This window comes from Rousettus aegyptiacus, unplaced genomic scaffold (genome assembly GCF_014176215.1).
Source record: "Rousettus aegyptiacus isolate mRouAeg1 unplaced genomic scaffold, mRouAeg1.p scaffold_m13_p_16, whole genome shotgun sequence".
In the NCBI taxonomy this organism is placed as follows: Eukaryota; Metazoa; Chordata; class Mammalia; order Chiroptera; family Pteropodidae; genus Rousettus; species Rousettus aegyptiacus.
The window spans coordinates 27891916-27919878 of NW_023416291.1; the positions used below are offsets into that span (position 1 = coordinate 27891916).

At 37.9% G+C, this 27963-nt stretch overlaps 1 protein-coding gene across 1 annotated transcript in view; it reads left to right on the forward strand.

Moving 5' to 3' along the window:
• Nucleotides 1–3888: 3888 nt before the first annotated feature.
• Nucleotides 3889–27963, forward strand: part of ADAM7 (ADAM metallopeptidase domain 7) — a 64523-nt gene continuing 40448 nt past the window's right edge. The window contains exons 1-6 of the mRNA XM_016148161.2: nt 3889–4026; nt 8832–9014; nt 20181–20187; nt 21158–21261; nt 24926–25002; nt 27578–27656. Of these exons, the coding sequence (XP_016003647.2) occupies nt 3889–4026; nt 8832–9014; nt 20181–20187; nt 21158–21261; nt 24926–25002; nt 27578–27656 (588 nt within the window). The remainder of the gene's footprint in view (nt 4027–8831; nt 9015–20180; nt 20188–21157; nt 21262–24925; nt 25003–27577; nt 27657–27963) is intronic.

The window sequence follows — 27963 nt, forward strand, 5'->3', positions numbered from 1 at the left end:
GACACACTTTGAAAACTTGGGCTTTGAAAGGAAGGGCTTTCTTGAAAGCCCTGACTGCCGGTCTGGGCTGTCTCCTGCTTCCGAGTCACTGTTAATGGTGGGTTTGGCACTACCAGAGTCACAGTGGAAGCTGCATGTCAGATGTCCCTGACAGACAGCATTTTGTCAATATCTCTGCTGTCCATGGGTCTGATACACATTTCCAGCCAATTTCTCCAAGAAAAAAGCATTTCTTTAAACATGTTCCCCCTCAACCCCCACTTCACGCTCCAGTAGAGGCTTCTTGTAGTAAAACTGCCTGAGCTGCAAAGGTTATAGTTAGCGATGGGCTGCATATGGCGACTCCTGGCTCGTGAGTACCAATGGCTCAGTCTTCAGGAATGTTACAAGCTGGTTGTGAAACGCAGCCATTACTGAAAACCACCCTGCATAGATTTACAATTAAATAAATTATATTAAAACCTATGTTAGATTTACCCAGAGAGATAGAAAATATATTTATTTATATAACATATATATGAGAGAGAGAATGAGAGAGATATTAATCTATTATGAGAAATCAGCTCATGTGACTATGAAGACTGCTAAGTGCCACAATCTGCCATCTGCAAACTGGAGACCCAGGAGGGCTCAGAGTGTGATTCTGTGCTGAGGCAGTTGGAGGAGGTGAGATATTCGAGCTCCAGCCGGCAGTCAGGAGGAAGAGGGGCGAAGTTCTCTTTTCCCTGTCTTTTTTGATACTCAGTCCCATCATGGCCTTGAGCAAGATTGCCATAAGGCATGTCGTGGGATTATATGATGGATCATATTTAGGGTCCGTTAAAAGAAAAAGGACATTTAGTCTAATAGCTTTCGGACACTGCTACGTCCTTGCCATGTATCATCGTGTTTAGTTTTCATTACATTCACTCCATTCAGTAATTTTTTTTTTTTATTTTGCTGATGGTAATATTAACATTCAGAAAAGATTTAACCAATGTCACACAGCAAATAAATGAGTAACTGGGTTTTACCCCCGATATGACATTCTCTTTCCAGTGAAATAAACCGAAGTTTTAGAACTTGATAATTATATTTATTCTCTGTATGTTTTAAAAACTGATAAGAAAATAAAATAATAGTTAAAATCATCATAGTAAGAAAATTGTCTATATATTTAAATAGTAGTCTAACCAAGTTAGCTTTTCAGTGTTTAGTATAAATGTAAAAAGATATAATACCACATGTAAACTATGTGGAGGATGGTGACTAAGGCAAACAAGAAAATACATATGATAGAGAGCTAGATATTTTAAGCAGCTTGAAAGGCTTTATATATATATATTTATATATATATATTATATATATATATTTTTTTTCCCCTAGAGATCAGGGAAGAAAAGTAGTTTACTGCTAATATTTCTTCCAATCGTCTTATTCCCTGAGAGGAAAATGGTGTGAAGGTCGCAGTAGAAGCGACCCGGCTCAGACAGCCCCCAGCTCTCTCCTCGGTGTTGAAATGTGGCCAGGGACTTGCTGGGGTTGCATTTAAGCTGATTCCCAGGAATCTTTGGAAACTTTCACATGATAACAACAGACCAGGAGAAACTAGGTCTGACCTGCTTTTAACATGTCAGAATTTTTTTTTTTTAAATGTGGTGGCTTTCTTGGTCTAGAAAGAAATTGAAATAAAAAATCTGTACACTTAATACCTAGACTAGATGAAAAGATTGACCTAACCAAGCCTTAGACATAACTGAAGTTAAGGGACAAAGGGACAGGTCCTGTGTGTGCGAAGATGTGTGGTTCATGTGCATTTCCTCAGAGAATTTCATTCAAACATGGATGCACTCACACAGAGGAAAATTTGGGGAATAAGCTTTCTTAGAACATTAGAATGAGTGAGGATGCTGAATGCGATCGAAGCAGAAGTCAATCATCCATGAGAAGAATATAACAGCCACGTGGGGCCAGGTTTGGAAGGGAAATGGTATTGTTGCGAAGATTTTATGGATCGAAGCTTTTCTGTGGATGGAGATGAATGAAGAAACTCTGAAACAAAGAGGGGACAGTTGAAGGGAAGTCTCTGATTCCAAGTGACACTATAATGTTGAGGAGGAAACAGAGTCAGCAAAAAGAGAAGATGCCTTTGTGAGGGAAATTGAAAGGTATGGGTTTTTTTGTTTTGTTTTTTGTTTTTTGTTTTTGAAAAGAAAGTGAGGAAGAAACTGTGACCATTTAAAGGAAGAGAATAAAATATTTTTATTTTTAAGGAGCCCATGTTTGGGGGGTAAAAAGCATTTGTATGGAAAATATGGTTTGGAAGATAATTTTCCAGCGTTGAAATTAAGAGACTCAAAAGCAAGTGAAAGATACCTGTGAGTGAGCATGTTGGGGAGGCTTCACTTGTTTTTGATATACCAGATCAAATCGTGGCAAAGTATGAGGCAAACCCTGTGTTTTGAGGGAGAATCAAGGTTTGAAAAGTAAAATTAGAACCAGACAGATCAGCTTTATAGAGGTTAATTATAAGTAATAGAATCCATCATATAGGAAAAATCCACAACTCTTCAAATATTCCGAAGAGGGCCCCTGCCTGCCCCTCTGTGCCCTGGGCTCACTCACTCTGTTTGCCGACTCACCACGCCAATCATACGGCTGTTCCTCCCCTATTACAAACAGATCTCACATAATGGAAAATCAAAGGTCCTTTCTTGCGGTTCCCTTAGAAGAGCAAACTGAAGTGCTTTCCCCCAATAATAGCAAACAATAAACAGCAGTGTAAAACACAAATGTAAATATAGTCATCTTTTTAAAGTGCATCCTTACTCATTCTGCTCTTTGCAAGAACTCCAGCCCTAAGGACTGGGCACCTTTATGTACCTTGCCCAGTTCTCACTCCTCCTCTTTGTTTCCACATAGGAGATCCATTTTATTGACTACTAACCTTTCTGCTTCAATTTCCGGTCCTCCTGCATCCCTAAAACTCTCACCTATGCACCACCTGGAAGGCCCCGCCCCCTAAGTTTGCAAGAAAATCACTTACCCGCAGGAGACTCCCTTATAGGAATGCTTGTGAGTAGGGGCTGGGTTAGCCGGTGACAGGGAACACACCAAAGTTTGCTCACCCCAGCCAGCCTTGCTCCGCGGGGCAGAGTGGGAGGGGCCCCCCCAAGGTTTGTCTGAAGGTCCCCCTTGAGCAAGGACTTTTGCCTTTCTCTCTCTTTGCGTTTCTGTCTAGTTTCCCCCTGCATCAGAGAGGCCGTGACCATGAGCCGTTGTGGAGCCGAGTGGAGGACTCCAGAGTGGGCTTTCGTCTGAAGTCTGGAAGCTGAGAGAGGGGGCTCAGGCAGGGTTTTTTAAATGAACAAAATCTAGGGCTTTGGGTGCCCTCTTGTGCCCACAGTGGGAATAGCAGCAGATCCCGTTCTAAATTCTCTGTTGACTTTATACATAAATCCTAGTACTAAAAGCTAGTACAGTCCTCTAAGAATGACTTTCCCAGGACTCAGGATGTGTTAGTTAAGCACTGTGTGACCTTGGCGGGGATTTGTTCCGCAGAGATTATTTAGGACCTGTCTCTGATCCAGTCCTATCCCGGAGCCTCTACTGCTAGTGAAACCTGCATTTCCTTCAAATCACCTTAACAAGATCAACCTTCTTGGGCTGAAAGGTGCCTTTTTGGCCAAAATCCATCCATTCAGCTCATAGAAATAACTGCTCTCTTGTTAACTGTTGGATGAGTAAGTAGTTGTCCTCTGACTTCCTCCAAATGTCTCGGTGCTACTTTTGTTTTAGAACTAAATTTGAGACTTAGAGTTTGCAAGGACCCTTTTCCTTACTTATTTCAGATCTGACCATTTTTCCACCTGAGAAGAGTCTTTGAAGGAGGACCAAGGACGGAGGGGCATGCGCTCCCTGGAACGGTCTCCCCAGGGCACTGCTAGTACAACACACACGCACACCGCTGACTGGCACCGAATTACCTGTGATGGTTACCGACAGGGTTCACAGATTCCACACAGCCGTCGCCTACAGCCTGTGCAGGTGGGTAATGGCCACGGTTTTAATGGTCAGTAATCAGGAATACAAAAAGGAACAGCCAGATTCTAAGGAGAGACTGGTTTCTTGTCCAAGGATTTAGAAAGTAGAGGGGAAATCTGGATTCGAGGAGTCAGAGGTTGGGATTGAGGATCGTTGTGGCAGTTTACTTACTCTAGAATGACATATGACAGGGACTTCAAACATCCAGTTCTGGTCGCCAGAGATAACCCAGCACATCCAACCAGAAGGAACCTGCTAAGCCCTGTTAGGCAGATGTGCCATGCAATGGGCTTTCAGGAAGTCTGGGGCTAAGAGTAACCACTGACCTCTGGGACACTTCCTCTGTTCTGCCTGAGAAGTAAAATGAGTCCAACCACAGCACCTCCTATCACCAAGTTTTTCATTTGCCTTTTTTCTCAAAAGGAAAGCTACCGTCTCATTAAATTTAGCACAATCTCCCTCTTTTCTCCTTTACCTCAGCGTTGAACCAGAGTTATGCAGGATAACTTGTTCCTTGTTTTTGTTTGTTTGTTTTTGTTTTTGTTTTTGTTTTTGTTTTGTTTTGTTTTGTTTTGCTAATTCTAGGACTGGAGCCTTGCCTCACTTCTCAGCTATGAACCACATATCTCTTGGATTTTGATGATCTACCATCACTTTTGAGTTCAATTATTCTGGATGCAGGTCCTTTGTTGGGCACATTTATTACAAATATTTAGATTATACACATACGGAAGGCATGCTGACCCTCCTGCAGTCAAAAATCCCCATATAACATTGACTCCCTCCAAATATAACTACAGTTGCCCCTTGGTATCTGCAGAGAGCTGGTTCCATGTCCCCACAGACATCAAAATCTGTGGGTGTTCAAGTCACTTATATAAACTATAAAATGGCTTAGAGCAATGCATGTAGTCAGCCTTCTGCATGTGTGGAGTTCCAGCCATGGACAGAAAGTACCGTACTATTTTCAATCTGCAATTGGCTGAATCCATGAGTATGAAAACTGGGGGTACTGAGGGCAGACTGGATATTTATTGAAAAACTCCATGTACAAGTAGACCCATACTGTTCAAGCCTGTATTATTCAAGGGTCAGCTCTATATATGAATATTTTCTCCCAGGCTGTAACTTGCCTTTTTCATTGTCTTAATGTTTTCTTTCCAAGGTTAGACGTTTTTAACATTAATGAAGTTTAATTTATAATTTTTTTCTTTTATACTTGTTCTTTGCTCTATATTAACAAATCCTTGTTCCTTCTTGGTTGTGAAGATTTTTCTCTTCCAGGATTTCTATTATTTTAACTTTTACCTTTAACCCTATGATGTATTTCAACCTAATCTTCATGTGTGATGGTAGGTCAGGTCCGGTGTTTAATTTTTCCATATATACAGCCAGTTGTCCCAAAACCTTTTGTTGAATTTCCTTAATGCATTTGTAATCACAAAACAAAACAAAACAAAATCAGTAAGTATGTATGTGAGTCAACTTTTAGACTCTACTCTGTTGTATTGATCTGTATATCTATGACCTTGCTAAACTACTGTATTAGTTCTAATAGCTTTCCCCTCCTACTAATTTTGATACTGCTTTTCCTTGTTGCACATATTCTACGGGACTGCAAATCCCAATGCTCTTCATGGGCTTGTCATTCATTCCGATACCTGTTTATGCTCTTCATGGGCTTGTCATTCATTCCGATGCCTGTTTCCATCTGCGAATATTCAGCGCCCGCCATGATTCCTCACCATTGAGGCTCTGCTTTTCTCAAAATTCTCCATTGTTTCCTTGATATATCTGCAGGGGCACTGGCACTCAGTTGGCCCTCTCCAGGGTTAAGCTCTGTAGGAGGGAAGCTAAATTGGGCAGATGTCTGGGAAACCAGGAAGCAGTGGGGAGAGGTGTGGGACTTCCCTGGCACCTGCAAATAGCACGTGGCTAGTTGCCATATTTCTTTGATGCTAAGGGTAACATCCTCTCACGTTTTGGGATACTGATTGTAGTATATATGGATGCTACACGCACACATACACACATGTGCGCACGCGTGCGTGCACACACACACACACATACACATGTTTGATGAGCTTTTGTTCCCCTTTTTCCCCCTTGGTAACCTATTATTAAATCAATCCGGTAGCTTACCTGCATGTTACTAGTGAATGGAGGAAATGTACTCAATATCACATCAATTCCAACAACGTGTTAATGATACTAACTGAATATATTTTAAAGTTCCATTTAAGACAATTAGTGCCCTTCTGTGTTAAGAAAACTTATAGTATCCTTTTCTTTTATGACACAATTGTGACACCTGCTGTCAGAAGTAAAGAACTTTCCTATGGAAAAGAAATAAATATTGCTAGGACATGAAAACTTCTAGGAGGAAATGAGCAAATGACGATGAACTTTTGTTGACCATTGACATTCCAGTATTAAGCAGGTAGCACTTTGTGTTGAAACACTATAAGCAGCCCAAGGCCTGTCTCTGTCCCTCCCAAGGTTTTTTTTTTTTTTTTTCCTCTGGAAGATTTGTTCGTGAGCTATGTTGTGACCACGAGGTGGACAGACAGTTGCAGACATCTACCTATCCTTGGGGAGATATCTACCTAACAATAGCACCCTTCTCTAGTTACTAGTTTCCTCTGTATGTTTGTATTTTTCAAATACAAATGAATCAAGGTATACTTTGTATACAGTAAAATACACTACTCTAAGGGTACAGTTCAATGCTTTTTGACAAATGCCACCACTGCCACCATCAAAATATAGAACACTTCCGTTACCTGTGTTTTATGCCCTTCTCCAGTCCGCCCCACCCCGCCCCAGGTCCCAGGCAATCACCCACCTACTTTTTATCACAGTGCATCAAGTTTGTGTTTTCTAGTTTCAAGTAAAGGGAACCATACAGTATATAGTGTTTATGTCAGTATCTTTTACTTGGCATAATATTTGAGAGATTCGCCTATTGTTCTAGTTACTATGATGCATAACTGCTTATTTCAAAACTTAGTGGCATTTTAGTATGCTTGCTGACTCTGTGGGTCAGGATTTCAACAGGGAACAGTGGGGACGACCCAGTGATGTCTGGGGACTCAGGTGGAAAGACAGGGACTGAGTAATTGCCTGGGGGCCAGAGTAAACTGGAGGCGATGTCACTCACTGTCCGGTGGTTGGTGCTGGCTATTGGCATGGACCCCAAATGTATCTATAGACTGGGAAACTTATATGTGACTTCCCCACAGTGTGGTGGCCTCAGGTACTGGATTGAAAGCAAGTGTCACAGAACCAGGCAGAAGCTGTACATGTTCTGTCCTACTCACAGATGTGACAGGTCATCACTTTGGTTGCTTTATATTGTTGCAAGTGCACTGTCATAGTCAGTTTAAATTCAGGACAAGGTCCAACAAAGAATTTGAAAAAACAAAATCTGTGAACATATTTTAAAACTCTCATTTATTTAAACGTGTACATCACCAGTTCATTTTTAAGAAATCACTGAGTAATACACCATCGTATGGCTATATCATAGTTTGTGTAATCCATCTTATCATTCATGGGTATTTAGGTGGTTTCTAGTTTGTAGCTATTATGAATATAAAGGCAATGAACATTTGTATACAAGTCTTTGTGTGCACATGTATTTTTATTTCTTGGGGTAAATACCAAGAGTGAAATAACTAGGTCATGTGGCAGTATGTAGTTAAACTTGAAAAGAAACTGACAAAATGTGTCTAGAATATTATCACTTTACATCCCCATCAGTCATACATCAGAATTCAAGCAGCCCCAAATCTTCACCAAGTACTTTTGATCTCTTTAAATTTTTAGGCATTTTATTGTGTATGTCGCTGCATTTTGAAAAGCCTACAGTTCTCTCCCTCTGTTTTTATTCTTCACCTTCACACAGAACATTTCACTTCTGACGCCTCTGGTCACCAAATATGTGGCAGGTTTTCCCACGTCAGCAATTCTGTGACAGCAGCAGGACGTCCTACAGTTCAACTCAATTTGACACTATCGACCTGGAGAAAGCGTCAGATCTCGCAGGCTAAGGGCTCAGTCCCTCAAGACTGCCCCCCACCCCCCACTCAGGAGGCCTATTGTGAAGAGTATGTCCCCAGGTCACCATGACTCTGTCCAACTTGGCTACAGATAACAGCTTCCCATGACCTCCTCCCGCTTGGATTTGATTGGTTGCCGGAACAGCTCACAGAACTCAGGGAAACCCATGGAAAGGGGTCCAGATGAACGGTCAGATAGAGAGACATAGGATGAGGTCTGGGACGGTCTTGAGTGCAGGCACTCCTGTCACCGTGGCGTTTGGTCCTCGGATACCGTCACCAGTGAGGACTCCCTCCACACCTCCTACCATTGGGATTTTATGGAGCTCCCTCACATAGGAGTGATCAATTATTAATTCCTTTTCCATCCCCTCTTCCCTCTCTGAAGGATAGGGGGTAGGGCTAAAAATTCCAAGCTTCTAATCATGGTCTGGTCCTTCTGGTGACCAGCGCCATCCGGGAGCCCATCCAGAGTTGTCTCATGAGGATGCTCCTAGTGCTCCTGTCATTAGGAATTTACAAGGGATTTGGGAGTCCTGTGTCAGGGATGCAGTCGAAGGCTAAACATGAGAACAAGAGGAGCTCTTATCACTCAGGAAATCACGAGTGTTTTAGCAGCTCTGTGCCAGCACCTGAGGGGCAGAGACACATCTCTGTATTCCTCTCTCCACCCCATTCATCACCCCAGATTTCCATATCATTCAAAAACAGTTCTAACACAATATTCCTGTGTTTAAAATTTTGCAGCTGTTGCCTTCGGGTACACGGTCATCTCCATACTCTGGCGAGCAGACCTCCAACCACGTCTGCGGCCTGCGGGGTGGCTCGTCTCACGGCACAGCCTCCCTGCCTAGTCCTGTTTCACCCTTTCCACTGATAAACACAGCTCCACTGAATGCCCGGTCCCCGGCACCTGCCCGAGTTTTAGATGTGAGTTGAGTTCCTCTAAATTATTATAAAATGATTTTACTTTAATTCATAAAAATACTCTGCTAGAGAGTTCATACCTGTAAGCAAAACTCATCATTCTATTAATATGTGTGTATACACATATATGTGTGTGTGTGTGCATGTGTGTGTATGTTCTTCTTTAATAACTACAGTTCACCCCTGAACAACATGAGTTTGAATTGTGCAGGTTCAATTATATGTGGATTTTTTTTTTTTTTCAGTAAATGCCTGTAGTGTTTTTGATCCACGGTTCGGAGTCTGCAGATGGGGAGGGCCAACTGTATGCACTGATCTTTGCCATTTTGGTATCTGTTAGCAGAGTCCTGGAAGCAATCCCCCACAGATACTGAGGGACAACTGGTATAGTTAAGTTTAGGGGGAGCCAAAAGCTATAACTACCACAATTGTTTAAAATTAATGAGCAATTGCCTGACAGAGTGAGTGCTCTGGGCATAAGTTTTATTTCATCATGATGTAGTAAGGTTCATTTCAAGCCGAGACTAAAAATTGTACATTCCGAGCTAAGGAATATCTAAGCGCCAATGTCCCCACCCTTAATTTTCTCTTTGTGAGGAGGCAACTTTGGCCGTGGGTTGCCTCTGGCACAGGTGTGAGGGCCGTACCCAGCCTCTGGCTGATGGTTAACGGAGTGCCGCTGGAACAGGGACACAGAGGTCCGGCTGTGCCGGAAGGTACGATGATGGGAGGGAGACTCTACAGAGCCTGAACGGGCAGGCTATAGAGATGCTATCACATTCATTTCTATTTTCAGAAGGAAGGCATGATGGACATCTAAACTATTAGAAATATCTCTATGACCTCAGCCTCTACTATTTGCTGGTCCATGTCTAGCTCCCGGTCACAGATGACCCTGGGGCTTTTAAGCAGCTTTGTGTTAGCTCTACAGAGACCCAAAGAAGCTTGAATTTTCAGGAAAATTAGAATTGTAGTAGAATTGTTTTTAGTCACAGCAAACCTGTCATGTTTATCATCTATTCTGTAAACCGAGTGCAGCAATAAAGCCATGATAAATTTATCTACTATTTATTGAGTCCCAACTGTGTGCAACATCTGGAGTTGTTAGGCCCTGCAGGGGACACATGAGTGTTTGCCGTGGTCTTCGTCTTCTTGGGGCTTGCACATGTTTCAGAAGATAAAGTGAAAGTTTGACTACTACTTCCTGGTATTGCGAGCATTTGGCAGCAGACGGAGGGCACGGACTTCAGATATATCACTTACTAAGATCGAAACAGACTTACTAAATACCTCAGACTTCACTGCATCTACTGTATGCAAACAAGCAGAGAGAAGAGAGAGAAAAAACACAGAGTTTCACACCAACATATGGACCGCAGGGCGGGGGCAGGCAGAGTTTGAGGAGTCAGAGAAAGGAAGGAACAGCTGTTCCATGGTGGGTACGAAGTATCACGAAGAATGTCATACGGGACATGTGGGTTCAGGTAAGGTGGACAGGGGCTGGCCCTTTACCCTGGAGAGTGACTGACCATATTTATCAAACTGGAGGAGAAAGGTGGCAGGAAATGAAGAATGTGATTAAGCCACAAAAGACTGACAAGTACACTCAGCGTTCTGTTCAATGAACCCTGAAAAGCTGTTTTGGGAGAGTCTGGAGGCGGATGAAAGGACAGCCAGCTACGTGGGGGAACTCGCACCGTGTGCTAATAAACGGAGCAGGGACGCCAAGGCCTGAGCAGGCCAACCGACCAAATGAGCAATGAGCGAAAAGTAAAACCCCCATGTTTATAGCTGGTAATCCTAAAATATTTTGCAAAAAGTATCTGGACGTGATAACATTTCTCCTTCCAGTTGGCCATCTGTACTACTAGGAAATCTTCAGGAAGGCAGAAGAGGGGGTCTCAGACTTTAGCAGTGTTCAGTTTCTTGAAGAGAAAATACAAACGATAAGGACAATGTCCCTATACACATGGTTAATTTACACTGAAAATATGTATTGAGAGTCTACTATGTGTGAGGTACTATTCTAGAAATTGGGGACCTAGCACTGGGCAACAGACGAAATTTTCTACATTGCATTAGAATATAGGTAGATGAAAACTAAAAGTCTTCACTGACAAGGTGCTTAGTCTGCACTGGCCAAGTGAGATGGGGGATGAGGAGGGCTGAGGCGTGCTGCCCGAGGGCTGTGCAATCTAAACCGCAGTAGGCAGAGAAGATCTTGACAAAAAGATGCCATTCAAGGAAAGAACTAAAAAAGCCGAGGGACAGAGCCTGAAGTTGAAGGGACAACGTGCTGGCATATTTGTTCTGAGTACATCAAGAGGGATGGACAGAGTAGCCGAAGAGAGTTGAAGGGAAAGGTAAGGAATGAGGCTAAAAGTAAAAGGGTACCAGAGCGTGTGGGACTCGTAGATCATTTCAAAGAATTTAGCTTCTCAGAGTTAGATGATAAGCCATTGAAAGATTTTACACAGAGGAATGACATGGCATTGCTTCCATTCTAAAAAGATGATTGGTTACTTTTGGAAAATAGACTATAAAGGTGAGGCAAGGATAGAAACAGTGAAACCACTGATGGGGAGGTTGTTATAGTAATGCAGGTGAGAGATGAGGGCGGACTTGCTCAGGGCGGCAGCAATGGAGTAGGTGGAAGGAGGTTAGATTCAGAGTATATCGTGAAGGAAGAGCTGACAGTATTTGCTGACAGATCGTGCACAGAGCATGAGAGAAAGAGAGGGCCCTGGACAACACCAAGTACTTTGGTTTGAGTGGCTATATTAATTGACAGTTTTGTCATTTCCTAAGATGAGCAAAACATTTGGACGAACAGTTTTGGAGCTGAAAATCAGGAGTTTTGCTTTTATATATATTAAATTTGTGATGAGAATCAGACATCAAAATGGAGATGCCAAACAGACAAATGAAGAAAAGAAAATATTTCTGTTACATGTAAATTTGGCAATCAACAGCATAACAATAATTTTTTTAAAGATATGTGATTTGTTGAGCTCTCCAAGGAAATAAGTATAGACAGAGAGAAGAATAAGTTCAAAGAGTTAGCCCTGGGGACCTCCAATGTCTAAAGGTCTGTGGTATGAGGGGAAATGAGTGAAGAAAAATAATAAGAAGCTAATGAGGGAGAAAAAGCAGGTTAGAAGTCAATTAGGAAAATGTATCGAAAAAGAGAGAGGGTTAAATAGCAAATCAAACGTGACCAAGAAATGAAATCAGAACTGAGAATTGACCATTGCATTTAAAATCTGGAGATCATTGGTGACTTTGATGAGTAATTTCAGTAAAGGGCAGGGACAAAAGAGATTGTCTCTTGTACCTAATTGGAGTGAGTTAAAGAGAAGATAAGGTACTAGGGACAGTAACGATATGTAACTCTTTGAAAGGACCTCGTTATAAATGGATCAAAGAAATGTTGAGGTTGCTGGAAGGGCATACGAGGTCAAGATGTTACTGTAGTTTGTTTAAAGATGAAAATTATAGCTTGTTGAAGGGTAAGGAGAAGGTATGACATCATTTTATAGAAATATGGGACTTAGGAATAGAATCAAGAATACTATCACCATGGACCAACTTATCCAACAGGAGAAAAATCTAATTATGTTATGTTTTATTTTATACTCTGCCACCATTTGTGTATGTTGTTGAAACCACTTGAGCTTATTAGATTTAGTGTATTTGTTAAAGCCCTTATGAAACAGTTAAATTGAAGGTGACAAATAATGTCAACCCTTCAACAAAATTGAGTTTTACATGTGCTATGAACTCTCATTAATTATCATACTTAATCTACACAGTGATCCTAGTTTACTATGAGGAAACCAAAACTCTAGTAATATTAACTTAATTTGTTCAATCTCACTAAGCACTGTGATTATCAGAACTAAGAGTAAAATTACACATTTCATTTAGTCTGGGTCTGCCATTCCCCAGCAATAACCTTGCACTTTGGGTGGCAGAGTGAGTCAATTTTTATGGCTCTTGTTGAACTAATTATATGACATTTACTATACATATTGATTGATAAATCTGTGGTTAGAAATGGAAAGTATGATAGTGATAAAAAGCCCCAAATTCGTCATTATACTGGCAATCAAGATCTCTACTTACAATGAAGATGGTCTTAGAAAAAGGGACATCAGAAAAGCACAGCGTCCTGATGTTAAAAAAAGAAAAAGATCTTAGAGATCAAACAGTTTGATAATCCTAATTTATAAATAAGACCCTGGGGCACAGGTAGCAGATTTAATCACAGGAGAACATAGAACTCCTGATTCTGTAGCTAGTGTTCTTTTCAATGCACAGTTAATGGACTGAAATTTGCTTCTACAAAGAGAATTACAAATTCACCTTGATTAATGTGGTTTAAGTGTACTTTATAATGATTTTTTTAAAAGCCAGACTGAAAATGCTAATTTTATTTCTATGTAAAGCTTTTGCCATTACTATTATAGTTTGAATGAGATACTTCTCTTCATTTGCTTGAATTTTTTGCCCCCTTTGTTCATGTTTCTCTTTAAAGGTGGTACAAGAAAGCCTTCGGGGTCTGCAGAGTGGGCTGTTTCTTGTTTCTGCCTTGGAATGTATTCTCCATCATCCGTCACTTGTCCTGGGCCTTTGCCATTGTGCATTTACTCCTTTAAGTCCTTAGGAAAGTCTGAGGGGTCACTCTCCAAGATGCTAGCTAGAAGGAGACGGAGACCAGGATGGAAGAAAAGAGGGAGAGAAGGAAGCTCAGGAGGGCAAACTGGATGCATTTGGATTGTGAGAGTTTAAGAGAATGTAGCAGACAAACTCCGTGCAAAGCCGAGAGGCCCTGGCTAACTACTTTGTAAAGAGTTGATCCTACTGATAATAAGCAACAAACATGAAAACCTACTACCTCAAACTCTCATGCAAACCAGGATGAGAGCAGATTAGAGAACTTCTTATAGAAGGTTGCTTCACTAATTTGCAGCAGAGAAATAAGAAGAGGATGGGAAAACTTCATACTTGTTAATTTTATTTAAAATATACTTTTGTCTGACATTTGAACTCTGCAGAGTCCTTTTGATATTGAAATATTTCAGGGTTCTTTTTTTTTTTTAAGGTTTATATACTTCAGTAATCATGTTAATTTAAATATTAAAAGCCGTGACCTGAGAGAGATAGCAAATTATAGGTTACTTATAATTTTGTACTATTTTGCACTAATCACTTGTTAGAATTTGAACTGAGGTATAATATTCTCCAAGTTTGAAAGATTGATTATAGAGCAATTATGAAAAGAAAATAAAGCTTTTTTATTCTCAAAAAAGAGGCACTAGTATATGATAAAAAGCACACAAAGCCAGGCAGAAATTTTCTTTAAATCTCTGCTTTTCATTTGTTGATGGCGTGGCTGAATAAGTTACAAAAATTCTCTTCCTCGGAAAGTTCTTAGTTTTACTTGAATTAATCAAAGATAATGCTGTATCTTTAATATTTTAGATCTTCTAGAAATTTAGCCTAGCCATAACTTTCTCAGAAACATTAGACAAATTCCTTAAAGCCTTATCATTTAACATGACACCATAAATAATTGAAATTCCAGGACTGACATTTTAAAAATTGTTTATTCTATTTTCCACAGTTTTAACTGTAGCAAAGTCAAGCTCAATATGATTCTTATTACCCAATTTAAAATGCTCTTTTCAACTATCATTGTCAATGAATCTGATAAGTTCCATTTAATATGAGAAAAAAAATTTGTTTGGTGACCAGTCAAATGCACCGAATATGCCATTGGTCTTCACCTATCTCTTGTATTGACCTGAAAGAGTATCAGGGATTCTTCTGATAGAGATGATCATTTGGATTAAAATTGTTTTTATTATGTTTAGAATTTCTGGAAAGACATGAGGATATAACCAGACAGTAATCAGGTCACAAATTAGTTTATTGCATTCAACAAATTTATGTTGAATGCAGTGTGTAATATGCAAGATACTCCTAGGCGTGTGGTACCAGAGTAAGCAAAAGCAAGCAGAATCTTTGCTTTCTTTTCTATAATCTCTAGAGAGTATATTCTGCTGCAGGACACAGATAATCAAATAATCAGATGAGTAAGTGTGTTAAACTAACATAACTTTTCAGAAAATAAGAGATTCTTGTTTCAGAAAGAAACTTGGTCTAGACTCTGGGGTTAGGAAAGGCCTTCCTGAGGGAGGGATTCTTGAACTGAGAACTGATGAATGAGGAATTAATTTGGCCACAAAGAGGTGTGGGGAGGACTCTAGGTAGAGAAACAAGTATTTCCGGAGGCTCTTTAATGGGAGAAAACAGTGTGTTGGGATAAAGAGAAGCCAGGGTGGTGGTGGGGGGGTGGGGTGGGGAGAGACTGAGAGAGAGAGAAGTAAAGATAAGATCAGGCACGTTCAGGGTGGTATGGTCGTAGACAAGAAAGGGAGGGAAGGAAGGAAAGAAGGAAGGGAAGGAAAGAAAAGTGGGTGAAATTGGCAAGTAAAAATGCAATAAAAACCAAACGAAGATTTATATACCTCTTTAAAAATTAACACTTATCTATCTTTTAATATGCAGCAGGCACTGCTTTTAAATGATTTAGATAAATTACCTCATTTAATTCTCACTACAACTGCTATAAGTTAGATATGATTGTTATGCTCATTCGAGGGGGATGAGAAAAAGCCGAGGCAGAGATAGATCAAATGTTGTCCCAGGTCCACAGTTGGGAATTGTCAGTGCTGGACACTGAACCCAGGTTGTCTGGATCTGAGTGTGTGCTTATATTTACTGTACATTACAACCTCCTTATTATTAAAAGTTAAAATAATTATAGGTTACTTTTATTAGATGCTTATGATTATCAGGGATTTTTCCAAGTTTTTTAAATGTACTGTGTTAACACATTAAATTAATAAAAATCAATTGTCAACCTATTGTTCTACGTATCGAAGACACAGAAGTGAACAAAACTGACAAAAATCCTTGCTTTTGTGGAACTACATTTTAAGGAGGAGAGACAGGCAATTAAAACATAAATAAATAAACAAGTAACTATGTAGCGTTCCAGATGGCATCTAAGGCAACACAACAAAAGGCTCAGAGGTACCAGGATGAAAGTGAGCACGTCTACTTTGCATAGAGTTTTTGGAGAAGACCTCACTGACATGATGACATTTGAATAGAGACCTAAAGGCAGAGAGGAGCAAGACATACAGCTGAAAGGCGAATACCCCAGGCAGAAGGAACAGCAAACAGAGATCTTTAAAGCAGAATGTCCTTGGCATGTTCAATAAACAGCAAGGACACAGGGGGCAGGATTAGAGTGAGTGAAGAAAAGAGTAGTGATGTATGAAGCCAGAGCCTAGTAGGTCTTCAGCTTCTCCTCTGAGATGGAAAGCCACTGACAATGTTTGAGCAGAAGAATCACATAATGTGATGTATATTAATAAGATCATTCTAGATGATGTGTAGATAACACACTATGAGAGACTAAAAGCAAAAGAGTAAGGTCAATTAAAAGCCTGTTTTGATAAAGTAAGCTAGAGATGATGTTTTGGATCATCACAGCAGCAGCAAATGTGGTGAGAGGTGGTTAGATTCTAGATGTCTTTTGAGGGTAGAGACGATTGCATTTGCTGATGGATGGGATGCAAGGCGAGAAAAAAGAGGAATCACAGATCACTCCCAAGTAAATGAAAGGATGGAGTCGTAATACCCTAAGATAAAAAGCATTGTGGAAATACCAGGAAATTCCAGAAGATCAGGAATTCAACATTGTACTTGTATTTGAGGTATCTATTAGATATTCAAGCAAAGATATTGAAAAAACACTTGCTTCTATAGGTCTAAAATTCAGAGAAGTTTGAGTTAAATAAATAAAATTGGCAGCCATAATGTTCCAGATGATATTTAAAGCCATGAGATAAGACAAGAACCACCTCATTAGTGATTGTAAATAGGGAAGAGAGAAGTTTCTAGAGTCAAGCCCTAGGAATCTAAAATATTTAGACACTTGGAAGAGGAGGAGGATTCAACAAAGGAGACTCAGAAGAAGCAGTAAATAAACATGAGGAGATCCATGGTGTACCATGAGCTAAACTCTTCCAAAGTGGAAGTGACAAACTGCATCGAATGCTGCTAGAAGGTCGAATTAGTGAAGATGGAGAATCAACCACTGGACATATCAAGGTGCACGTCATCAGTAATGTTGACAAGAAGTGTTTTATTGAGTGAAAGAAAACAAGTTTAACTGGAGTAATTACAAGACCAAATGGGGAGAGAAACACTGAAGACAAAAGGTATACTCATCTTTTAAGAAATTATATTATTAAAAGAATTAAAGAACAGGATAGTAACTGGGTAGAGGGGAGAGTGATATAAAAGAAGAATACTTTTTTTAAAAAATAGAAAAAATGGTGGCATGTTTGTATATATACTAATCGAGATGATACAGTAGAGAAAGAAGCCAAATACAGTGATGATATTGCAGGGGTGGGGCAAGAAGGAACAGCATACAATATATTCATGATGAGCAGACCTTAGAGGCATGGACAGTACATCCATAGAAATAGGAGAGACTTCGTTTATATTGGCACATATCTTGATAAGGTAGATGTGATAGTTGGAGAAAGTGAATTTTTTTTTCATCTGATGACTTCTTTTTTGTCGGTGAAATAGAGATTTGAGGAGAGAAGAGAGGATGTAAAATAGTCAACTAAGAGAATAGGAGAGTAAATCTCACAGGGAATGTGAGACTGCCTGTCAGCACGGTCATTTAATACTACATCATCCCTAGGAGATACATGTTATTATTATACCTGTGTTACAGATGAGAGAACAAAAGTACAGAGACATTTTATACTTTGCCCAGAGCCACCGAGTTAAAAAGTGGCAGGCAATTTATGCTGTGAGGCTTTAAAGCCCAGTCTTAATTGCTAACACCAGTGAAAAACTACTGAAGCGTTTTCAATAGGCACATGACATGATCAGATTTGTACTTTGAAAGTACAACAAAGATCACACTTGTTGGAGCACAGCCAAATACAGTTTGTGGTAGCTTGTGCCAGAAGAGATGGAGAGAAACAGATGAGGTGTTTTTAGAGGGTAAAATCAACATACTTTATTTTAGTGATGGCTTGATTATGAGCGATCTCAATGATGGCTACTGAGTTGCAACGTAGAATAAATGATGACATTACTAACTGAGGCAGAAAACAAATGGGAGGGCATACATTAAGTTTTGTACTCATTGAGTTTGCAAGGGTTTTGAAGTCTCCCAATGAAGATACTGAGTAGAGAGTTGACTGTAAAGCTCTATCACTCAGATGACCGGACGTATAAAATGTGAACCATAGCATGGAGATGATAATTAAACCAATAACTGAAGATGGGATGGTTTGGAATAAGCATGCAGTTAGAGGGAAAAAAAGGTATGAGCTAATACCTTGAGAACACCAAAATTTAAAGGTTGGGTAAAAGATGATACACTCGCCAGCTGCCAGGGATCTAGGAAGGAGTTAAGAAGACTGTGTATCAAGAGAGCTAGATAGAATTTTTCAAGGGTGAGGGCGTGGTCCACAGTGCCAAATATTGCTGATAGAGCAAGTAAGACGAGGAACCAAAATATCCATCGGATATAGAAATTGTGAACTCAGTAGAATAATAAAGGCAAATGCCAGAGTGAAACGTGTTAAGATTGGCAGGACGTAAGAAAATTGCTACAAGAATTATAAACTTTGTGAGAAGTTTAGCTGAAAAAGAAGGTAGCCGTAGGGGCCTGTGAACTACAGGATTGAGGATAGGATATTTTGAAAGGGAAAGACTCAAGCTCATTTAAATATGAAAAGAAAGTTTCCAATTGTCATAGATTAGTTTATTATAGGACTACTAGAGAGATCATCAATAATGTGAATAGGGGAGGGGATAGAATGCCAAACACAGATAAGGGATAGTATTGGCACAGGAATATCTCTTCTAACAAAAAAACAGGAGAACAGAGACATACAAGTAGATCTGTACAGGTCTCTGCCCATTTGCTTGTTGATTATCCTCCTTTTTGCATTGATATGAAAGAGTTCTATATTACGAGGATATTTACTCTCACCTTTTATCATATATGTTGCATACAATTCTGAAGTGTTTGTCTTTTAATTTAAAATAATTTGTGATTTGTCACATAATAAGTTTTTGTAAATAGGTTTGGATGAAGGTGGTCAAAAGGTACAAACTTTCGGTTATAAGATATTAAGTTCTAGGGATATAAGGTAAGGCGTGGTGCCTATAGCAAACACTCCCGAACGATATATAGGAAAGTTTTTAAGAGAGTGGATCCTAAGAGATCTTATAACAAACAAACAAACAAAATACATCTCTTTTTCTTTTTTTGTATCTATATGCAATGATGGCTGTTAACTAAACTTACTGTGGTAATCGTTTCACAATGTATGTCAGTCGAATCATCACGCTGTACACCCTAAACTTACACAGTGCTCTGCGTCAGTGACATTTCAATAAAAATGGAAAGGAAGAAAAGATTAAGTTATTTCCTCATTTTCCCCAATATCATGTGTTTCACACAGCACTCTAAAGGCCATTATCCACAGGCCCCTCATGGCCCAACCGTTTATTTAGCTAGAATCTAGAAAATAAAAGTTTTCAAGTATTTCTGTCTGGTTTGTTTTATCAATTTTTCCTTTGTAGTGTCTACATGTGGCATGTGGCATTCTGCATAGAAAGACCTTCTTCAACCAAAGTTTTCATAAACATTCTTTAATCATTTTTTCGAAGACATACATGTTTTGGGTTTTTTTTTTTTTTTTACTTTTGAATTTTTAATGCACTTGGAACCATGTTTATAGTAGGAATGAAGTAGGCAACTCTGCGCAGCTCACCTCCACCAGCGCCATCACCACCACCTCAGTGGTTGCCTTTAATTAGGACATGATGTCCGCCCTCCAGGTTTTAGCCTCAAGCATCTCATGAATTGTGTAACTCGATCAAGGAACACTTCCTTGTGCCTGATCAAAACTGCCTATCTGTTAGATCCTTCATCTTTGCTGTGGATGCAAGGACGAAGAACTGTGCACGTTTTTTTTCCTCAAGCCTGTGTGCCCCTCTTCTGCCGGAATGCTTCTCAGGAGTTTATTTTTCATGACTTTACTCATTTCTCAGATTACAGGTATGTCTTAATCTTTTTATCAGGTTTTTATTCTTATTCTATGAGGTAATGTCTCTTTAGTCACAAAGTTTAAATTGTAAATGATAAAAACAGGAAAACCCATTGGTGATTTTGCTAAGAACATAGCATAGGACTTGGACTAGATTACAGCTAATCTTGAGAATCTCTGATTCCATGAAATGCCATATTACTCTTAAGTACTCTGATTTACAGTGAGATGTATTACTGAATATTGGTAATGCGGCAGACACTGTGCTAGCCATTAACCACTTTGTATATTAGCATGTTTAAAATTCTATATTTATTATCTCCACTGTACAGGTAAGGAAATTGAGACTAATATGTACAGATCAGAGAGATTAGATATGCCACTCATCGTCATAGAGCCAATGAACTGGTAAAACTTTGATTCAAACAAGAGCAGACTCCAAATTCCTGTGTTCTTTCCTCTATATCATTCTTTAGTGAGGTAAGCAGGGCTCAACTGTGTGACAGAAAATGTGTGGTAGATTATGTTTAGCACTGACTGAAGAGTACCTAAAATCATTTTAACAAGTAAAGGCTTAGATTCAGCTATGAGAGTTAAGACTTCAAATGCAACTATCCCTGGGAGATAAAGTCAGTGATTTCCACTGAAACAGTACCTTCCAGGGCAGGCTTTGGAAGCTGGCAGAATCCAGACACAGGTATGAAAAGAATAAGATGACAGAGGTGACAACTGCAGAACAAGATGAAAAGCTAAAGGAGTCTGATTTCTTTGCCTCCTTTTCAATTTTGCTGATATTTTTCTAATTTGGGACTAACAGTCTCAATTTGCTTACCTGTAAAGTGTGGGTGCTATTTCACAGTGTTGCTGCGCATGGTTGCTAACTGGGAACTAGGGGACTCTGTAAGAATAATTCTGTTATCCAGTCGCTGTAGGTGTTTGTTAACAATGCTAGATGTGATTTCCCCCTCTGTTTCTTTTTAGAAAAGGTAATACTTGGAGTAGAGGGTCAAGAATTGGTTTATCCTAAAAAGCTTCCTGTGGTACAGAAGCGAGATGTTTGGCACACCCATGATTATGACACACAGGTATCCATTTTGAAATAATAACTAAAACTTACTGCTTTCATAGGCATGTGGAAAGCAATCTCTGGTTCTAATCAGAAGCAAACAAGACAGAAGTCTCAATTATTCTGAGGACTTCCAATCAGCTTACAGCCTGTGTTTGGGTGGGTGGGGGTTGAGGGGTGAGGGGAAAGCATTCCCTTGACAGATTAGGAAACAAAGGTGTAAAGTTCAGATTTTAGGGGTGCCATTTAAAATTTTCCAGTTTATGTGCAGCGTTCCGCTCTTAGCTTTTCAGGCTGCTTTAAGGCGACCTTATTTATTCTGAGCTGGTTCCTCGTGGACTATAATATCTGAGTATTTTACTTTCCCAGTGATCTGATGTGCAGGCTTATTTACCTTACAGATTCTGCGGCAAAGGTGGACAAATTTCACGAGAACGATAAAGGCCTCTTTGGCTTGTTGCTTACAAGGGTATTTAGTCAGGTGTTCAAATTTAAAAACAGTTAACATTTTGTTTTCAAGAGTAATAAATGTTTATGTAGAAACTATTTAATAAACAACATAGGGATAAAGCTCCAAAATTAGGTTATTTTCAACTCCTACTGTTTAGAAGACATTCAAGGACTCTCCTTAGATATTTATCATTAAACACTTGCACTTAGAGACTTAGGTTTTTAATTTGGCCCATGGAGAATACTGGCTGTCACTTTGCCACAACACGCGTTGAGAGGACGAACCTTCCCCAACACAATGGCTTCGCTTTCCTTCCCTCCACCATCGGAGGAGCCAGCCTTCCAGGCTCTCCCTTGCTAGGTTTCTCCATCATAAGTGAGGCACATTTCAACTTTCCAAATGGTCCCATTGAGGCCACTTTCACATGGCTTGTGATAATAAAAAAGCAACTCTCCATCTGCTGCCATTTGGAAATAATGTCTAATCATTTTTTCTCTAAAAGTCAACTTACAAATACTTTTTCTGTTGATCTCCATTTCTCTTCTCACCTTCTCAAGCCTTTTATTGGTTGAAGGTGAAGCTAAGAAGGTGAAATCAAGTTTCGACCACACATTGCAGAAAGGCTAGTGGGCTCTTCTGACATCTTTTGCCTTAAGATTTAATCAAGACTGATACTAAAAGTCCTATTATGAACATACAGAATGACTCTGGACTGGGGCTGGAAATACACAAGATGAGTTTGGAGCACCATGTAGTACCAGAAAGAAAGGAAGTTCTCAAAAAACCAAACAGAACCCCCCAAACCCACGCTGTGGGAGTATGTTAAAAAGAACACAGGAACCAACTGACGGAGCTTCCAATGGCTAAAGAGGGGATAATTTGAGAAACAAAATTAATAATATAGTTTTGGACTGTAACATAAAGTATAAGTTAATATCCATAAACCCATATTGATATAAATAAATAATTGAATAAGTAAATAAATGGGAGTTAATAGACAAATCTCTCATACAGAAGAATAAAAAGATTGATTAGATACTCCCCTCCTCAACAGGTGATGCATCGCTCCATACTCTTTAAGCTTGGGCTGTGTATAGTGACTTCCTTCCAAAGAATAAAATATGAAAGGAGGAAAAGTAGAACTTTACAGTGGAGAAAGCTGTTGAATGCTACCTCACCCAGGTGATCAGGGTAAACAACATCAATGATAAGTCATGACGATAGTACCCATGCTGCTACAGCGTGATGAAGATGGTGCTTTATTTTTTTTCTCCCAAATCTCCATAATGCAATCTAAACACAAGAAAAATATCATGAAAACCTAAATTAAGGAACAGGCTACAAAATACCTGACCAGCCAAAGTCATCAAAAAGAAGGAAATTCTTTTTCATGGTTGAGTGAAATCTTACCATTTGCAGGGATTAAGAAGTAGAAATTGGTAATTACAAAATAGTCAGGGGATGTGAAATAGAGCATTGGGAATATAGTCAATAATATTGTAGTAACTATGTATGGTGATGGGTGGGTACTAGACTTATCAAGGGAATCACTTTGTAAATTATATAAATGTCTAACCACTGTTGAACACCTGAAACTAATAAAAATTATAATAAAATAAAATAAATAAAAATAAGGAAAATCTGAGAAACTGTCATAGTCTAGAGGAGCCTAAAGAGACATGATAACTAAATGTAATGTGGTGTCCTCGATGAGATCCTAAAACAGTAAAAGAACAATAGACAAAAACTGAAAAAAAAAAAAACTGGAAGAGTGTAGACTTTAACTGATAATACCAATCTTGGTTCATTAGTAGTGACAAATATACCATAGTAAGGTCAGATCTCACAACAGGGAAACCACCTAAAACACCATACTTCTGTATTTTTCTGCCTAAACCATTTTTACTTCTGTTTGCCCTTAGAATAAAGCCTAAATCCTCTTAAGTGACTTATTAGGCTGTATAAAATTTGTCTCTTTCCAATTCTTTTCATTTCTCATTTCTACTCATCTTACACTTGACTGTCCAGCAGAACTGAACAGCTCTCTATTCCTCAAACATGTCAAGTTCCTTCCTACCTCAGGACCTTTGCATGTACTGTTGTCAGTCACTGACTTCTTTCAATATTCCTGATACTGTCACTGCATACTCTTATTATGATGCTTATAATATTCTTATAATATTTGTTTGTTTGTTTGCAAATCTGTAGCTTCCATGAAGGCAGTGACCTCTAACTTACACATTATTGTATTTTCCATATTATCACTGTGCCCAAAATAAATAAGTGACTATACATCCAAATAAACAAATGAACAATAACCTAAAGAAATGTGTAAAATATATGGCCTAAACTGTAAATCCTTAAATTATTAAGAATTTTTATGAATCATAAAGAAATAAAATGCCAGAAAAGAAAATGGTGAAAAGACAGAAATTAGAGATTTGTATACAAATCTGCCAATAACTAAACAAAAGAAAATATCAATTCCAATTGTTATCAAAGAAAATTTACTACAATATGTTATTTTATTATTTGAAAGATCTTTATTAATGATAAAATTTAAGGCAAGAAAACAAGAACTGCTATAAATTTCTAAAGAATTCTTAATTCGTATTTCTGTTCTTTATGGTTATCTGATTATTATTTAGCAAAAACTTTACATTTTTTTCATGTTGTTTACAATGAAATCTTAACTATAGTGAATAATCTAAATTGAATTTCTGATATTGTTGTAGATTTAATAAATTCACATTGTGCTTCTCAGGCATAAAATATATACTATAAATGAACATTTATTAGAATAGAAAAATGGTCATGGTCATGATTTATTTTCATGTGAAGATAAGTAAGCTATAAAAAATTAAGATATAAAAAAGTGTACACGAAATTGTTAAAACACATGAACAGAAGATTTACTGATGCAGTAGAACTGCAAGGACAGAGAGTAACTTGCATGTCTTCGGATAAGAGAACAATATGCATTTTTTCATTTTTTTTTACTTTATTTTATAACTAGAAAAAGTCCATCAAAAAAATTAAGAATAGTTTGAAAGCAAAATCCTTCATATATTAGCTTTCTTACAAATGGCTTTATCAGTATTATTCATTTTGACTGAAAGGACTGCTGGGCTGCTGGGTAGACTGTGAAAAACCTGTAATTTTCCCCTCTACCCACCCCAACACACACTAATTGAGCACATATTTAAGTCATGTAACGGATATTGTTTTTCAGGAAACTTATGAAGAAGAATTGTTGTATGAAATAAGTCTAAGTAGAAAAACCTTTATACTTCATCTTTTAAGATCAAGGTAAGTTCTATTATGATTCAAACACTTACAGATTTATTAATCTATTATACCTCAGTTTTGGTAAAAACTGCCAGTGAATTCCTTAAGTCATTGTTATCTATATATAATTTGAATTCTTACTCGTCTAATGTAAGCCCATATCATTTCAACAGCTTAATAATTATGGACATGGTTCTCCAGTTCCTAAATTACTCCCTGTTTGGGTGCTGGAGTTCTTTGAGCTCCATTAATACATTACCACTTTGTGAATCAGTGGGAAAAAAGAAATTTGGAAATCACGGTTTTTAAAGTGACACAAGTTTTTTAAAATAGATATCAAACCAAGTTCTGTTGGAGAGTAAGCTAAGAACTGGGAAGAATTTTCTTCATCGAGTTATCTTGTGTGAGTTATTTAATTTCAGTACCCTTACCTCTCTTCCTTAGCTCTCTTCACCACCTCCATTGTGGTTGTTGAATTCCCGATTTTTAACTTTGGTGTATTTCTACACTCAATAGCTCTGCCTCTCAGCCCCAAACATTAAAATCATGGATAAATGTCAAATGCTCAAAGAGAAGGATAACTTTATTGAAGAATTGAGACTCTGACCTATAAGCTAATAAAATAGAAATAAAATAAAATAATAAAACAATAAAATAGAATAAAATAAAATAAATAAAATAAAATAAAATAAATAAAATAAAATTTACTATAAGAAAAAAAGAAAAAAGATTCCTCTACACTGAGTCTCCCACTGGGACAAATGTACAGAAACATAATAAACCTAATAACATAACTATATCGATAATTTATTCGGACTCTGTATATTCTGACATTCTCAGAATGAAAGGAAGCTAACATTTATTGAGCATTTCTCCAAAGTTATCTCTTAATTCCTACAATATCCATATAAAGCCAAAATTGTTTTATTTCCATTTTATTAAGCAAAAATCAAAAGTTTACCTAAATAATAACTTGTCCAGGGTCACAATGCAGGTGACGATACTGATACTCTAACTCACATCTGTCTATGTTTGAAGTTACCCCTGCCTATGCCAAGTAGCCAATTTTATATTGCTTAATCCTGCTAATAAGCTCAGGTATGTTATAGAATTGTAAACATGAAAGCGGTTTAATATGATATTCATATCTCTGGTGAACATTACTCTGATTTCCTTAGCTCCACAAAATAAGTAAATTTAGTGCACACCACAGAGCCTCCAAAATCTGTAAATATTATTTATTCAGAGGTTGACATATGATATGGTAATAAACAGAACCCTGATTTTATTAATTCAGATTTTATTTGTCTTTTTCTCCATAACTACTTTTTTCTCCATATTTTCTCAATGAGTTTTGACTTGGTTTTTACCATACTTATATTATATAATATTATATATTATATATATGTACATAATTATATAATGGTCATTTTCCAAGGTGATGTTGAGAAATAGAGGTAAATCTTCATAGGCCAACCATATTAAATGAGATTGTTTATTCATCCAGTGGAAACATTGATCGTATTAACTTTGTTTTCACTATAATAAATCCGTTAATAGGTGAAAAGTTCTATTTGTATGTGTGTATGAGGCAAAAGAAACATTAATTTATACCATATGATACTACCACATTACTAAAAATTTTATATAGCCTATTTCAAAATAACCACAAAATGATTGTATTCTATTTAACTTATTGTAGCTCTTATTTTACAGTTTTTTATAAAGAAATTTTTACACATCGAACAAAGTTGAAAGAATTTTATAGAAAACATTTATATATCTGTTAATATATACTTATACCTATAATCTCATCAAGATATATATACACATATACTCATTAACATTTTATTATGCTTATTTTATCACAATTGCTTGTCTATCCACCCAACATTTATCCATTCATCCATCCATCCTCCATTATTTTTATGCATTTTAAATTATATTGCAGACATCAAATACTTCCCTCTAAATATTTAAGCAAGCATATCATTAGAGTTTAATATTTATGTTTTTTTCTTTTGTTATAAAATTTTTATGCAACAAAATGCATAAATTGTATACATTTATTGTTTTGACAAATGCACATTTCTGTTACCCAAATTCCTATATATGAACTATAAGCATTTAATCTGAAGTGGCATTTATTTTTCCCTCTTTCTTGAAAGCTATTTTTTTTGCTGAATATAAAATTATAAATTGATGAGATTTTATTTCTTTTGGCAAATGATGCTGACATTGTTCTCTCCTCCAGGTTCTACAATCTCTAATGAGATTTTTTTTTTTTTGCATTAATTTTGACTCTTAAGGCAAGAGACTTTTACTGAGAAAATATTTTCTCTAGGTCCTTCTCAAGATTCCCCCTTACTAAAACAGCCAGAATCTTTTTCTTTTTCTCTTATAGTTTTTAAACAAACCAGGAAATCTATTAGAAAGGCTTTTTGTAGGAGGATAGATTTTGCTTATCTGTTTTTAACATAAGAAGACCTTGCTGAGATTTGAAAGCAGCCTGGAGGCTTCCCTCTCATATAATTGGTTTTATCTAATAACTTTTTAGAATGAGTAAATCTTAGAACCTGTCTGTCTTCTTTTTCAGGGAGTTTCTAGCCTTGAATTACAGTGAAACCTACTATTCCACAAAAGGAGTGGAGATCACTAGGCATCCTCAGATCATGGTATCTCATGGAACCTTCTTTTCTGTTTTTTCTCTGAAACTATCATTTCTTCATGTGATTTTGAAACCTAATTTCAGCTTTACAAGCAGCTTCAGAAAGCATTACATCAGAAATTAATCCTGCATTGACTACTGTAATTGAATATTTCTAGAATAGAAAATAGGACCCTCTGAAATCTGAAGGAGACTAATCACTGCCTAACCAGCAAATCAATAACTGCTTATGTATTTTTATTTATTAAACTGACTTCTATGTACCCACAATGATATTAAGTCTGAAGGAAGTATAAAACAGGAAACTAAAGAAT